Genomic DNA, 15,828 nt, shown 5'->3' with positions numbered 1-15,828 from the left:
AACGCAATGACCTTTATACGGGGAAAGTCTAACACCTAACGAGATATTTTACACCCGTTGAGAATTTACCTTGAGACTTGAGCACAGACATGCAAATACCAATTGCACAAATCCGTGAGACAAGTTGATAAGAATATAAAAAAAAATGATAAATCCAGTTAACTTCATTGACTATCTCTAGATAACCAATCTGATCCCACAGAAATTTTCCACCGACCATCAGAGTAAATTGGGAAATGCATGCGGTGGCCAGCCGAGAAGTCCATCATCCTTTGGTTGCACTCCCATTTAGAGAAAAATTTGCTACAAATATGTCATAGCTGGAGATCGAACTGCGAATACCTGGGTGACAACTTGGATGTCCTACCATAACACTATAACTCCGGTGACAAGTTGATAAGAATATAGACCTAAGGTTAGCTGACATAAAGAAATGATTTGAATGGATTATGATCAGCTTTAAGGACATTAGTGAAAACTCACTGAAAAATAGGTATCCGTGTTGATTGAATATGATAATGCTAAGTGCGCTCATGAGAAAAATTATACAAGCTTGAAAAATTTTGGCCAAGACTCATATAAGGCCCCTCCCCCCTAAAACAAAAGAGAAGAGAGGTAGGGAAGTCAAGTGTTGAAAATTTGCATAACGAAAAAGATAGATTATGATGATCTTAAAAGAAAAATACAATACAATTATGGATTGAGATAAAAATTTAATCAACTGAATCAAAAATAGAAAAGAAGAGCATAACATGAAAATTGTTTATTTTAATAATAAAAAGAATTGAAGTCCAAAATTGAATTGAAATGCACTTTATATTAACACAGAAAGGTTTATCTTTAATATTAAATGATAGTTTAGACAACTCCAGAGAGAGAGAGAGAGAGAGAAACAAAGGAAAATGAAACCCGAACAAGGGACTCATTTTATTGTCAAGGAAAAAAAAACATATCTTAATTAGAAGTTTGTCAGGGTCTATTTATTTTGTTCAAGCTCCTTGTTGGCCAGGTACCTGTGGCAAAACAAATCATAAAACACATTGCACAATTATATTAAAAATGAAAATTTTAATCTGAAAACATTAAAATAAATCAACTTTTTGTCAACTAGAAAAGTACCTTCCTCCCTTTGGTTTTCTTTTTAAAGCTTTATCAGTTTGTTATTAATGAAACAATTTTGCAAACCTAAATCAGCACATCAAGAATGAGAATGGCGATAATTCAATACCTTTAAGCATACATCCTGATACCCTAGATAATATTTTCCTCTGGATAATACTTTCCCTCCATCTCAGCAAGCCTAGCCTGCATGACTCGGATCGACATTAGTAGATCTAGGACATGTGGCACTTGCATGACTCAGCTATACGTTGGTAAATCTAGGACACACGAGGCTTGCATGGCTCAGCTCCAAGGCAGTCCATTCGAGACACATAGCACTAGTTTGGCTTAGGGGTGTATACAACCAAGGGATTAAATGATTTTTATTAAATTTTTTTAATTATATATTTTTTATAGAATTATGGATTTTTATTGACTTTTACATAATCTCACGTAGTGAAAAGAATTTCACAAAGTTTTATAAAAAAGTTTACAAGATTTTTATAAACATTTATAAATTTTTTCATAAAAAATTGTGAATTTATGGGCACCTGCTTTCAACCTTTTGATTGGGGTTAAAGGTGGAGCTCCAACCATCGGATAAACAGATGGGCTAAAGCTTCTAAATGTTGATTGTGCAGAACTCGAACTCTGAACACCAACTGTTGGATCCTGATTCTCAATAATTCATGGGTGATACCAGATTGATTCCAAACACAGACATCAATGAAAGAAGCATAGAAGAAACGAACTTCCAGTCTTTATTAGAAGAAAATATACCCTCGAAAAATTTATATTCGGTCCTAAATTACACCATAAAAACACCCGACTCTGATCGTTTGAGAGAATAGAAATGATGAAAAAGTTGAGTTAAAGGAATCTCGTATAGATGATACAAAATTACCATTCCGCACATGACACAAAAGATATTAGGAGCGAACTGAGATAAAGGAATACCAAAATACCGACTCAACGATGAAAAAAAGGGATAGGAAAGCGCAAACCACCAAGCAGCTGGTCCTTAAAGAAAGTCACGAAGCCAGAGGGAGGAGGACAAGGATGGTCGTCAGGCCCCAAGAAGACGAAGCTTGTATGCTTCAAAAAGTTACAAGCTAGAGTGTACCGACTTAATAAGATCACTCCTATTAAAATCGGAACGGAAGTATGCATATCAGAAGATTACCGTTTCTCCGGCCATTACCAAATTGAAAAACGAAGGAGCGAAAGATAAGGGAGTAGAGGCACTTAAAAAGGAGATGCACGAAGGACAAGCAGGAACAAGCGGAGAAAGAAAGGTCGAAGGGAGAGGAAGCGTCGATGAACAGCCACTTGAGGCCTTTAGGATTTTTAAACCAAAACCCTTAAGAAACATAAGCATTCGAGTCGGGCAATCGAAATAGCGTGACGCACGGTAGCCGTCAGATCAAGGGAAGAGAAGGGTCATCGGGTCGCATGCAGAAAACGTACGTCAGGAGTCGTATCGGAGGAAGTGGAACACATGACGATTTTCTATGAAACGATATTTATGATGGAAAGGACAGAGAAATCATAATGATGATATGGGAGCATTGACACCATGCCTCAGTAAGACCATGCCTCGATGACCGAAAATTCCATGCGGCTACCTCGGGAAAGGGAATAGAAGGCGATGGGAGTCGTCGGTCAGAATTTAGCGCCTCACCCCAACCTTAGAATCAGAAAAAGATTCAAATTGGGTCAAGGCCTAATTGCGAGGTAGGGAGATAGGAGTCATGATCGCAGATTATTTTAAATGCCACAGAAGTTAGGTCCACGGGTTCATTTTCCTTGATCATCAACGACCTCTCGGTCAGTATTCCAGACTCTCGCCACAGCGCGAATTATAAGTGAGTATGCTATCACGACTAACGACCTCTCGGTCAGTATTCCAGACTCTTACCCCAGCGCGAGTTATAAGTGAGTCTGCTCTCACGACCAACGACCTCTCGGTCGGTATTCCAGACTCTCAGCCCAGCGCGAGTTATAAGTGAGCATGCTCTCACGACCAATGACCTCTCGGTCGGTATTCCAGACGCTCGCCCCAGCGCGAGTTATAAGTGAGCATGCTCTCACGACCAACGACCTCTCGGTCGGTATTCCAAACTCTCGCCCCAGCGCGAGTTATAAGTGAACATGCTCTCATGACCAACGACCTCTCGGTCGGTATTCCAAACTCTCGCTCCAGCGCGAGTTATAAGTGAGCATGCTCTCGCGACCAACGACCTCTCGGTCGGTATTCTAAACTCTCGCCCCAGCGCGAGTTATAAATGAGCATGCTCTCACGACCAACGACCTCTCAGTCGATATTCTAAACTCTCGCCCCAGCGCGAGTTATAAGTGAGCATGCTCTCACGACCAACGATCTCTCAGTCGGTATTCCAGACTCTCGTCCCAGCACAAGTTATAAGTGAGCATGCTCTCACAACCAACGACCTCTCGGTCGACGTTCCACTCTCGCCCCAGCGCGAGTTATAAGTGAGAATGCTCTCACGACCAACGATCTCTCGGTCGGCTCTCCAGACTCTCGCCCCAGCGCGAGTTATATGCAAGCATGCTCTTGCAACCAACGACCTCTCGGTCGGGCTACTGACTTCCACCCCGGCGTAAGGTATGAGCCAACACTGCTCTTACGAACGCTTGTCAACAACTTGAGCGTTGGATCGTCTTCATCTGCTCCAACATCACCGGGCCAACGACAATACAGTCCCTTGTACGCAGGTAGAGTCACAAGCATGCTAGAGTCTAGTCAGTCGAACTTGAGTCTCCTTCGACTAGACTTGGATGGGAAGCTTGTGATACGATGGATAAAGATGAGGCTCGATAAAGCCAGACAGTCAATAGTTAAAGGGACGTGGTAGCCAAATATCAAGGGGATGTGGCAATCAAGGGCAGTCGAAAGTCAAGGGGGTGTGGCAATCAACAGTTAGGAGAAAGAGGAAGTTAGACCGCCTCATGTCATCAGGCACATAATTCCTGGTCGGGTACAGACGGGGCAGGTTCCCAAATCTGAGACATAAGACACGACCTGGATTAGTTCCTGACCTGTCCCCGACTGATCGGACTTCCCCAGCTCGAGCCGTGCAGCCCGACCTGGTATATTCATTAAGACAACTCCCGGCCAACCCTTTAACGATGAAGGCGTGAAAGATGGGTCCCCCGCCACAGCTCGTCCCCCTCATCAAGACTCAAGTCAGTAGTATATCCAAACGGTCATCCCGAGCTGGCCGTAGCTAAATCCGGGCGGGATGAAAAGCACTAAGTGACAAACAATGTCAAGGAACTGTAACCTCCTGTCAGAAAATAACTGTCATACGTCAGGAAATATTCCAGTGGTTTACTATCACTTGCAAATGGAACCTTCCTTTCACCAATAGGAGGCCACCTTACATCCTCTCTCACTCGACAGGCCCTGACACCCGACATTCTCTAACAACATGCAGGCTCTGAAGGTACGCAACATCATATAAAAAGGAGGTCCTCTCCCTTAGCAGGTACACGCACATTCGCACTCATCTTCTATAATTATTTTTTCCTTTGTATATTGTTCTTCTGGGAAAAAGTACCTGACTTTAGTGTCAGAGGGTCTGCACCGATGACTTTTTCCCTGGTTTTTTGTCTCTAACGCTCCGTGTGCTTATCTGAGTGTACGCAGAGCCTAAATACAATCGATCTCATTACCACTGTCCCGGAGTTCCATGTGGGGGTTCACTTTTCCGGTGCACACATGCTAGTTAGGTCAAAGTTGCCTCTCCATCAACACCAGCACCATCTCAGCCAGCCTTCGTCTAATTCAAATTTCGGACATGATCAACTTAGTTTTAGGGAAAATCTATTTTACATCACACAAGACCATAGGTTTACATTTTAGAAAACCTTGGTGAAGACTATCGTTTGATAGGAATCACCATTAATTGGTTGAATACAAAGTAGTGTGAAACATTAAAGTTTTAATATTTTCTAATTTTGTATCAATCTTTGAAAATAGGATATATTTTCTTATAAAATTATTTTTCCCTTATAGTATATGACATTAGTAATGTCTACATAATATTGGACTCCGTGGTAGTTTTGATGTGATCAACCAAGTTTAGGTTAGGTCCTGTTTGTTTTATGATTCCTGTGTCTAAGTGTGCAAGAGCTTAGGAGTGCAGGAAGTCGAGCGAAAGACGCAGCTAGCAAGAAGGACGGCATGGGAAGGGAGCCGACAGGCTCGGTGCGTCCGAAGGACGAGAAAGCTGCGGAAGAGTACACCGGTGGGCGAGAAGAACATGCACGACGTTCGAGGGACGTAAAGCCAGGACGTAAGCCTGCTCGAGGAGAAGGCCGGAAATTGAGTTCGGCTGAGCCCTATTTCGGTTGGCCGGAATCACCCAAAAGAACGGAACTTTGGAAGTTGAAGCAAAGAAGCAAGTGTGCTGAAACACTGCTCAAGGCGCCTTCACCTTGAAGGCACCTTCAAGACTTGATGAAGGCGCCTTCATCTGGTCAAAAGTGACCGTTTGAGTGCGGATAAAGTTTTATCCGCTGCCTTGAACCTTGTTAGAGGCACCTTGAACCCTCGGGATAGACTTTCCAGGAGCTATATAATGGCCCCTAGAGCTAGGAGATATTCACTGATTCAAGCAATCAACTCTGTAGTCATTCCTAGCAATAGTTCTAAGCTTCTAAAATGTAAAAGGCTTCTCCGCCTTCAAAGAAGGAGATCTTTCAAAACTTTTCTTACTGCCTTGGATTAACAACCTTCTTGGTTGTAACCAAGTAAATTGCTAGGATCTTTTTCTTTATTTATGTTAATTTACTTTATTAACTATTACACTGTTTGAGTTGAAAGAATCGAGGAGGGTATACTTTTATTTTGCAAGCAATTCACCCCTCTCTTGTCGGCTCCGCTTCACCAACAAGTGGTATCAAAGCCCGACAGCCTCAGAAGGACTAACCGCCGACTGAAGCACAAAGATCAGGACGATAGCCGGCGTGAACATTCATCTCCCGAAGTTCGACGGAGACTTTGATACTTAAAAGCGAAAAATGGAGGCATTTTTTAAAACTGAATTTGATATATTTTTAATAATGAAATATGGATATGCATCGCCAAAAGACAAAGAAGAATTCAACTAGACGAAGAAGGAGCAGGTCAATTTCGTGGCCAACGGAAAGGCGGAATTTCAGCTACTCAGTGTGCTGCCACCCCAAGAGGTAAGTCGGATCGGAAGCTACGACTCCGCCAAAGACCTCTGGGACAAATTCCTCGAGCTCCACGAAGGCACCTCAGAAGCAAAGCTAGCGATGCGCGATATCCTCCGGACCTAGTTAACAAACCTCCGGATGAACAACGGCGAGAAGGTAGCGCAACTTCAAGCGAGGATCAAGGAGCTGATAACACAACTAACGAATCTCAGTGAAACGGTAACGAACCGAGATTCCATTCGGTATGCGCTCAACGTCTTCCCCAGAACTCCAGAATGGGCTTCCTTAGTAAATGTGTACTAAATCTCTAAGGATTTTGAGATAAGTAGTTTAGAAAGCCTATTTTCTACCTTCGAACTTCACGAGTCTCGACTTGCAGAGCCTAAACAAGTAGAAAAGTCGAACCTCAACATTGCCCTACAAGCTGAAAAGGACGATCCCGACTCCGAAGCGTCGATCGACGAAACTGAAGCGGCTCTTCTGGTAAGAAAATTAAATAAGTTTGTTAAAACTAATAAGCTTAAATCGCAGTCGAGGAAACATCAACGGAGCAGAAGGACGGTCCGATGCTACAACTGCAACGAGGAAGGGCACATCAAGGATGACTGCCCCAAGTTGAAGAAAAAGCACAAGGAGAAGCCTTAAAGACCGACATCCTCTACACGCAAGAGCCTGAAGGCCACATGAGATGATTCTTCATCTTCCAAATCAGAAGCCGAAGCCTTCTCAGGATTAGCACTGATGGCCAACCATCTCTTCGAAGATGACTCAAGCTCAGAGATGAGCATAGATGAAGGGGAAGGAACATCAGAAGAAGAAGAAAGCTGCGACGAAGGGGGAGCATCACCGCTTAAGGTAAGTAAGGTACGTGATCTCACTCCTACTCAGTCCTTTCAATTTATCAAATTGTTTATAAAAGATTTAACAAAATTAGAAAAAGAAAATGCTGAATCAAAATTGAACTTAACAAAAGCATGTCCACTAGAAATGTATGATAATTTAAATTTAGAAAATTAAAAATTATAAATTGAAATTGAGAAATTGAAAAATAATGGATGCTTAAATAAATTTTCAAAATCAAAACTAAGGATTTATGGAAAATTAAATTGATACATTAGAAAACATCAGGAGCAACTTAGGAAAATTCTTAGAAACTATATACCCCCCAAGTTTTTAAATAACCCTGTAGGAAGGAACTTTTATTGGGTTCCAAAATCCGTTCTAAACTAATTTTTTTCTTTAAATTAAGGCTTTCAGAAGAAAAATTAAACAGATAATTTCTTTTGAGGTTTTGTCTAAGGAAGTGGTTGTTGCTCCAATAACCAAGAAGGGTGTCTCGCTACGACCTGGAAGCCAAACAATATTGAAATAAAATGTTTAATTAACTTCTTATTAAAGCATTAAAATTAAACTTAAATAATGCTTTTAAAAAAAAAATCCATACTTAGGAAAATATTCTTACTTGGAAAATCTTTAAAACTGCTCTTGCCTAAGTTAAAAAATTTTCTAAAGTTAAAAATTTTTTTGGTTTAACTTAAAATTTTTGCAAAAACTTAAGGAAATCTTTAGAACTATTCTTGCCTAAGTTAAAAAATCTTCTAAAATTAAATTTTTTTAACTTTTTTTTTTTTTTTTTTTTACAAAAACTTAAGGAAAATCTTAGAAATTTTTTTTCAAAAGACTTAGAAATTTTAAAAAAAATCTTTTTTCAAATCTCTTCTTAATTAATTTAGATTTTATTTTGAAATATTTGATACCCCGTTTTTGCTATAATCAAAGGGAGAGAAATAGGTACAAGTTAAGTTTAGGGGAAATTAAAACTAACATTGGTTAAATTTTATTTATGTCTTTCAACATTTAGTATCAGAACTAAATTTTATGCTTGTTGTAATTTAGTTTAATTGCAAATTTAGACTTTAAATATTAGTTTTGTAATTTCTTTAAATTACTACTAGTCTGTTTTTACCCTAACTTAAACTTGGGTTGATACACATCAAAAAGGGAGAGATTGTTAGACCCCGTGGTAGTTTTGATGTGATCAACCAAGTTTAGGTTAGGTCCTGTTTGTTTTATGATCCCTGTGTCTAAGTGTGCAGGAGCTTAGGAGCTTAGGAGCGTAGCAAGTCGAGCGGAAGACGCAGCTAGCGAGAAGGACAGCACGGGAAGGGAGCCGACAAGCTCGGTGCGTCCGAAGGACGAGAAAGCTGCGAAAGAGTACACCGGTGGGCGAGAAGAACGTGCGCGACGTTCGAGGGACGTAAAGCCGGGGCGAAAGCCTGCTCGAGGAGAAGGCCAAAAATTGGGTTCAAGTGAGTCTTATTTCGATTGACCGGAATCACCCAAAAGAACGGAACTTCGGAAGTTGAAGCAAAGAAGCAAGTGTGCTGGAAACACTGCTCAAGGCGCCTTCATTATAGCTTGAAGGCGCCTTCAAGACTTGATGAAAGCGCCTTCATCTGGTCAAAAGTGACCGTTTGAGCGCGGATAAAGTTTTATCCGCTGACTTGGTTAGAGGCGCCTTGAACCTTGTTGGAGGTGCCTTGGACCCTCGGGATAGACTTTTTAGGAGTTATATAATGGCCCATGGAGCTAGGAAATATTCACTGATTCAAGCAATCAACTCTGTAGTCGTTCCTGGCAATAGTTCTAAGCTTCCAAAGTATAAAAGGCTTCTCCGCCTTCAGAGAAGGAGATCTTTCAAAGCTTTTCTTACTGCCTTGGATTAACAACCTTCTTGGTTGTAACCAAGTAAATTGCTGGGTTCTTTTTCTTTATTTCTGTTAATTTACTTTATTAACCATTGCACTGTTTGAGTTGAAAGAATCGAGGAGGGTATACTTTTATTTTGTAGGCAATTCACCCCCCTCTTGTCGGCCCCGCTGCACCAACACATAAAATTTCATGATTTTTCGATAGGCGTAGAATTATTTATGATTTTCTAAAAATAGTCTGAAATTGAAATCAGAAAATAAGATATAGCAATCGATTGGGTTAATCAATTGTTGTACACCAATCGATTGAGTTAATTGATTGGTAGTGATTTTTCGTAAGTACATAGACTTGCGGAATTTATCATGTGATCGATTAAGCGGTCATAATCAATTAGAGTTATCGATTGGCACGCAGTAATCAATTGAATCCCAACTTCAATCAATTTAGAGGTTGTAATTGATTAGTAACTGAAATCAATCGATTAGAAAAGCTGATTTAGTTTAAGTGATCTGATTTCAGTCCATTAAGCCACGTTTAGTTGAGTTAACCATCCCTAACCCTCTAAAATGCCTTGATAAATATTTAAGGGTAATTTTCTTGATGAAAATAAGAAAGGATAGTTATAGGGGTCTAAATTTAGAGTTTAGGAAGTTTAGATTCAAAGTTGAATTTTCAACCTCATAACTTCAATTTTGGGTTTCCTAAATATTTAGGAACTCTAAATTATTGTTAGTGCAATGATAGAAGTTTGGAGCATGTTTTAAGGGAAGATTCTCCTTAAAAGCACGATTTTTCTTAATTATAAGGATGAGGAGATAATGGAAGAATAGAAATCTTATTGTAATGAATGAATGCTCAAGAGTGAACATAGGATACAATGAAAAGTATGAGACTTCCATAGGGTTCCTTTCACAAAATTCACTAGGTGAAGAGTTTTTGATGTGTGTCAAAGGGGGAGAAAATGTAGGGTTTAAGTTAGAAACATTCATTCATGATTTATGAAAAAAGAAGTTGGGCTAATGGGTTAACCTAACTTAAACATATTGTCAAATATCAAAAAAGGGGAGATTGTTGGTGCAATCGTCTTTAGATAAGGTTGACCAGTTTGACTAAGCTTGAGTGAATTCGAGCTTAAGTTTCGATGTTTGGACAATATGTGAGCAGAAATCAAATAGGTCAAGGTTGACCGGAAATTTGACGAAATGTGAGAGAGAAGTCAAGTAGATTATGGAGGACCGGATACTCGACTGGGAAGGTCTTAACTGGAGGTTAGACAATGCAAAATCCTAACTGGAGATTAGACAAGGGTATAAGTCCTAACTAGAGGTTAGGTAAGACAAAGACCTAACTGCGGTTAGGCAAAGGACAGCCCAAGTGGGATTGGGAGGACCGCACGTTGGCAAAGGAAAGTCCTTACTGCGATTAAGCAAAGAAAAGTCCAAGTGAGTTAAGGAGAACCGCACGTTGATAAAGGAAAGTCCTAACTGAGATTAAGGAAGAGGAAAATCTAAGTGGATCAAGGAGGACCACACTTGGTGATCAAAAGTCCAACGGGAAGGTGGCACGAGATAGAAAGTCTCAACATGTCTCGGTTGACCGGATGTTAGGTAAGAAAACCCTAGACTTAAATTAAGAAAGTTAGGGTTGGACAATTAATTGGGGCAATCAATTGTCCCTAAGCTAATCGATTGAGCAATCGATTAAAGTTTAATTCGCGAAGAGCACAGAAGGTGCCGAAATTAATTGCGCAAACAATTCCGACATCTCTAATTGACTGGTTCAATCGATTAACAATGTTGAATCGATTGAGAAGAAAACTCAATCGATTCGGAGCTTCGCAGAGTGAAGTTGCGAGAATAAGGGTTGAATTGATTGGCCCAATCGATTCAACATCTGTCAATCGATTAGGCATGGTTTTTGTTCGCGAGGAGTTTAATCAATTAGGTAATTGATTGGGAGGAATTCACAAGCGACCAAAAAGTTGTGGAATTGATTGGGTAATCAATTAAAGTCTTTTGAATCTATTGGGATGGCTCACCAATCGATTAGGGTTCGAAAAAAGAGTCGTCCTGCAAGTTGTTGGACAATCGAATGATGTGACAATCAATTAGGGAAAACCTAATCGATTAGAGACGTCAAGTGAACCCTAGAAAAGGGTTTTCACGATGGTTTGAAAAGAATATGCACACGACTCTTCACTGCCGGTTCTTGGGACGTTGAGGAAGAAGTGTTGTTGCATTTTCAACCGATCAAGAGGCATTTCAAGCAAAAAGAGATTAAGCGAACAAGGTTTCTAGTGTAGTGTTCTTTCATTTCCTTGTTCTTGTTGCATTCTTGTGTGTTTAAGTTTGTATGAGATTTCTCTACCTCTGGATTGTTTCCGAAAAGGAGTGTGTATACTATGTGGATCCTTGAATTAGTCACCTCAAGGAGATGGATACTAAGTAAATCCTAGTGTTAGCGATTGCTGCGAGTTTTTCGCTGCAATAAATCAACACGACGAAGCAAAATAAGTTATCCACCCCCCTCTATCTCCTGGAATGTCCTAACACCTTCATATTGTCTCATTGACTATATTCTCGAACATGTCTTCATCTAAATTATGATGGATGATGATACAAGCACCTTGATATCTCTTTGTTTCTTTCTCTAAAGCATCCTTTTGGTTTTGAGGCAGAGTTGTCACATCTAAACACTCTTTAAAACCATTTTCAACAATATCCCACACTCGTTGGGATCCAATAATAGCCTTTATCCTAAGTGACCATTTCTCATAGCTGAGTTTGGTAAGTTAGGGGCATTGGAAAGAAAAGAATTTTGATGTCATTGGCTTTGATACCACTTTGTTAGAAGGTGGGCTTTCAAATAGTTTTCTAGGAAGAGAAGAGGAGTTGTAGTATAAAGACTTATATTGAAAAAATACTTGTCTTACAACTTTACGTTACATGACTATTTATACTACTCAATAGAAATCTCTAGACCACGCATCATTAATTAGATATGTGCATTTATTCTATCTAAGTACATAAATTCAAGATACATGCATTTATTTTCTAGATCACTGAACACTGACGGTTTGGATGGACCTCCGTGAGTACTTTATGATTTACCTTAGTGGTCGGTGGGAAACATTCATAGGGTCTAGCCGGTCACCTCCAGAATTAGTTAGTTCGAAGAGCTGGATACCTGAATTACCAAAAAAAATAAAAATAAAATAAAAATTAAAAATAAAATTCAAGATTCATGTATTATCTTGGTTCATGTCCATCAAACATTAACTATGCTACATGTATTCAAATTTAATTCAACTTCTAATACATCACCTCTCATTTTTCAGAGTGGTCGAGAATTTGAGCACCTCACTCAACTTTTAAATTCCTTGGCAACCCGAGCACCTCTCTCATTTTTCAGAGTGGTCGAGAACTTGAGCACCTCACTCAACTTTTAAATTCCTTAGCAACCCGAGCACCTCTCTCATTTTTCAGAGTGCTTGACAACTTAAACACCTCCCTCAATTTAGAGAGTACTTGCCGACATAAGCACCCCATTTAGCTTCCAGAGTGCTTCGCAATTCGAGCACCTCTCTCATCTTTCAAAGTGATAGTAGTTCAAGTACACCGATTCAGCATCTCAAGCTTGCGGGACTCCGCTTGGGACTGTGATGATGCTTTGTACACAACTTGCCCCTCCTAGTCCATCCATCCTCCCCTAGTCTCATCAAGGCCACCATCCCCAACCATCCCTGAGCATGGATCGGATAGAAACCATACTGCCCCTCCAGGGTACAACAAACCATAATCGGGCGCAAACACCCTGTCGGTGGGCCATAATTGGGTAAGCACCCAAAAGGAGATGTCATAGTAGGAAATGGTCTGCATAGGCCTGCACCAGCCTCATGCCTGCCCTTGTTTGTGTTTGTACCCAGGAAATGACCACTTGTGCGATTTAGAGGATCAGTCATATAAAAAAAGAGATAACATCCACAATGGTAAGGGAATCCAAATCCCATTCTCTCCATTTCTTTCTCTCACTAAATTTCAATCTCTCTTCTAAGCTCCTCATTGGAATTCAACTTAAGCATGAAAAGGACTTGCCAAATATCTCTGGCATCTTTTGACATATGTTAATCCCTGCAGGTTTGTACCCATCGCTCAAGAGAAGCTCCCTCACCAGAATGTAAATTTTAGGATGCATCACATCCTTTTCAATGTCTTTCAATCAAATGTTCTTTTAGCCACGAAGAAACCTGTGTGACCACACCTAGAGCTTTGTCCCTTCTCTTTCATTTCCAACTAGATCAGCAGTGAAGAAATTGCTGAAAGCAATCAGTGCTCTCTCTCTCTCTCTCTCTCTCTCTCTCTCTCTCATTTTTGTTGTATGAGATCCACAGGAAGCACCAAATTAGCTTTTGACTTATAGAAACCAAGATGATAAAATGAAAAGGTGGAGTAGTCCGAGACTTAAGATAAGCAAAAGAATCATCATAGCAATCTAAATTCAATAACCAGGAGAAAAAGAGGAAGCATCATTACTATCGAATAGCAAATGTAGTTTAACTTCACACTTCTCAATTAGAAAGGAACAAATTTCTCAAGGAACGACCAACTTACCCATGTGCTTTCGCCCATCTGGATAACTGAAAGAGCTGAACTGATTCATTAGAGGCATGACAGACGAGAAGCAGGTAGTTACGAGGTCGTATCATCCATGCAAATCTCATGCAAAGTACAGAGTAGATGCACATAACTGCACCACCAATGGGAAATATTTTCAGTTCAAAGCAATATCGAAAAATATAACTGAGAATTCCCACTTAATTGTGTCATCCAGACCTGAAGTCATATTCCCAGATATCAACTCTGGGGGTTTCTGTGTATCTGCTAAACCCTGCAAGAGCCTCAGCAATTGTCAAAAGTCAATAACTTAAGATATAAAAATATGGACTGTAGTGAATGAAGGAATTGTTAACAGAATTTGGATTCAGATTTCCGAGCAGTGACTGACAAGGAACTACGAGCAAAGAGAAGAGCTAAGGATCAACAGAGAGTAAATAAGATAATAAGCTCCAACCAAAGCTCCTTCAAAGAACTTGAAATTATTCATTTTAAAAAAAAGAAAAAAAAAAATGAACTGGAATCCAAGCCATGGCAAAATGAAGTGGAATTCGTCAACTTACTCAAGAAAAAGAGGAAACATATAGTTTTCAAGAACATAGAGCTTATGTCTAGAATCATATTGAATAGATGTGTGGAGCAGAGTTACATAACCTAGGTCCAAGAATGAAGAATAAATTTGATTTCGCAACACAATCAATTACAAGTAGAAGTATGTTTTCCTCCCCGAATCATTAAACAAGCAAACAACATAAAGATGCACAATTAATAACCAACAAAAATTCTACAGAGCCCTGCCTCTCTTGATGTTGTAGATTACAGCTATCATCGAATTGTGTTACTTTTACATGTACAGATGAGACAACATGAAAGGATAAAGGCTGCATCTAGATTTTTTGTTCCTTAACCAATTCAGTGATTGTGGTTTCTCATCATTCCATATACTATCTATTGACTCTATCGAACATTAGAGTAAATATTTCGTCAAATTATGCATTGAAGAAGGTAGGAATCATACAGAGATAACGAAGCCCCAATTTGCAACTGGTCCCCAGAAGTGAGTTGTTTTTGGACCCATAGGGCTATTCCAAAATGATCTGAAAGCTGCCATAGTATGCACCTGTCTCTTCTAGCTGTTCTTCAATGTTCACACACTGCAAAGAGAGCGCATAATTAGTTTCTTATAGGCGATCAAGATTCGAGGCCATATTTTAGAATTACATGCGCAAATTGAAGTGGCGATTTTTTCTTCCGATCCTTTTTCAACCGCTAAAAAATGGCGCAATTTTAAGGTCAAGAAATTTGTCAAAATCAACGACAATGACATATAAAATGGAGCAAACGAGCGTGAGCACCATCCGCGACAGCAAAATCCTACCTTCCAAACTCCACGGAGGCGGCACGGAAACCAGCGAGGTAAACATCAAATGGAAATCATAACAGGATCTAAGATTCTAGATCAACAGACCGCCGACGCAAACATTAAATCAACAAGATCGATCTAAGATCAGCCAAGTTCAACCTCGACTGGAAACTCTAATGAGTTCGGATCGTTCGTGTGGGAAGAGGCGAGCGGCGAGGGGAAGGGAAGGCGCACTTCGGAAGAAGCCGGGGAAGCAAGGAGAAGAGGCGCAAGAGCCGGCGTCGTTGCAGGCGAAAGAGAGTCTGCGAAGGCGAGTTCAATTTGGCATAGGCGGTGGCGTGCTGTGAACGATCACCGTCGCCATCGCGCAGAGGGTCCATGATAATCCGACCACGTCGACGGTTCAAAAGGATCGATCCACCTTAACTTTAATTTATTATTAAAGAAGATCTCATTGAGCACGTTCTTTATGTGAAAGGAAATTTTAATCTGGGTCGATTGATCTCATGATATGAAATTTATTTTATCATACGTTTATGTCTATATATTTATATGTATCTTTGTTTATATCTGTAGATTGAGATTGTTAATATAATAAATCTATATTTTTGCATGTGGGAAAAAAATTCCTATAATAAATAAATTATAATTGAGGATCTAAATGATAACTTATCGTTCGTGACACCATAGCTCCAGTGGATCTGTAGTTTTTTTTAAGAAGATTATAATTCGTGATTCTCCATTTATGACGATTCCAAATTATAATTATTTTATTAATTTAAAAAAAAAATAGAAAGAAAATATAGATAACGACGTGTACTTTACGTACCTATC

General features: G+C 39.8%; 1 protein-coding gene across 8 annotated transcripts; it reads right to left on the bottom strand.

Annotated features, from left to right (window-relative positions):
* Nucleotides 1-797: 797 nt before the first annotated feature.
* Nucleotides 798-15,393, bottom strand: LOC122009135 (mitochondrial pyruvate carrier 1-like). 8 transcript variants are annotated; one of them, XR_006119474.1, is made up of 6 exons: nucleotides 15,154-15,393; nucleotides 14,650-14,785; nucleotides 13,851-13,905; nucleotides 13,629-13,764; nucleotides 12,129-12,204; nucleotides 798-1,013 (listed from the first exon to the last, which is right to left on the bottom strand). XR_006119474.1 is itself a non-coding variant. In XM_042565153.1 (6 exons), exons 3-6 carry the CDS (start codon nucleotides 14,740-14,742, stop codon nucleotides 977-979), a joined length of 321 nt encoding a protein of 106 aa, XP_042421087.1. In that variant the 5' UTR covers nucleotides 14,743-14,785; nucleotides 14,853-14,900; nucleotides 15,010-15,393; the 3' UTR covers nucleotides 798-976. The 8 variants fall into 8 exon arrangements, 7 of the variants coding, with proteins under 7 accessions (XP_042421087.1, XP_042421085.1, XP_042421086.1 ...); XM_042565153.1 differs by lacking the exon at nucleotides 12,129-12,204 and adding an exon at nucleotides 14,853-14,900 and having other exon boundaries at nucleotides 15,010-15,393; XM_042565151.1 differs by lacking the exon at nucleotides 12,129-12,204 and having other exon boundaries at nucleotides 14,853-15,393.
* Nucleotides 15,394-15,828: the final 435 nt, after the last annotated feature.

Source organism: Zingiber officinale, chromosome 8A (assembly GCF_018446385.1).
Source record: "Zingiber officinale cultivar Zhangliang chromosome 8A, Zo_v1.1, whole genome shotgun sequence".
Classification (NCBI taxonomy): Eukaryota; Viridiplantae; Streptophyta; class Magnoliopsida; order Zingiberales; family Zingiberaceae; genus Zingiber; species Zingiber officinale.
The sequence above is the reverse complement of the archived record's forward strand: the minus strand, read 5'-3'. Positions and strand labels throughout refer to the sequence as shown.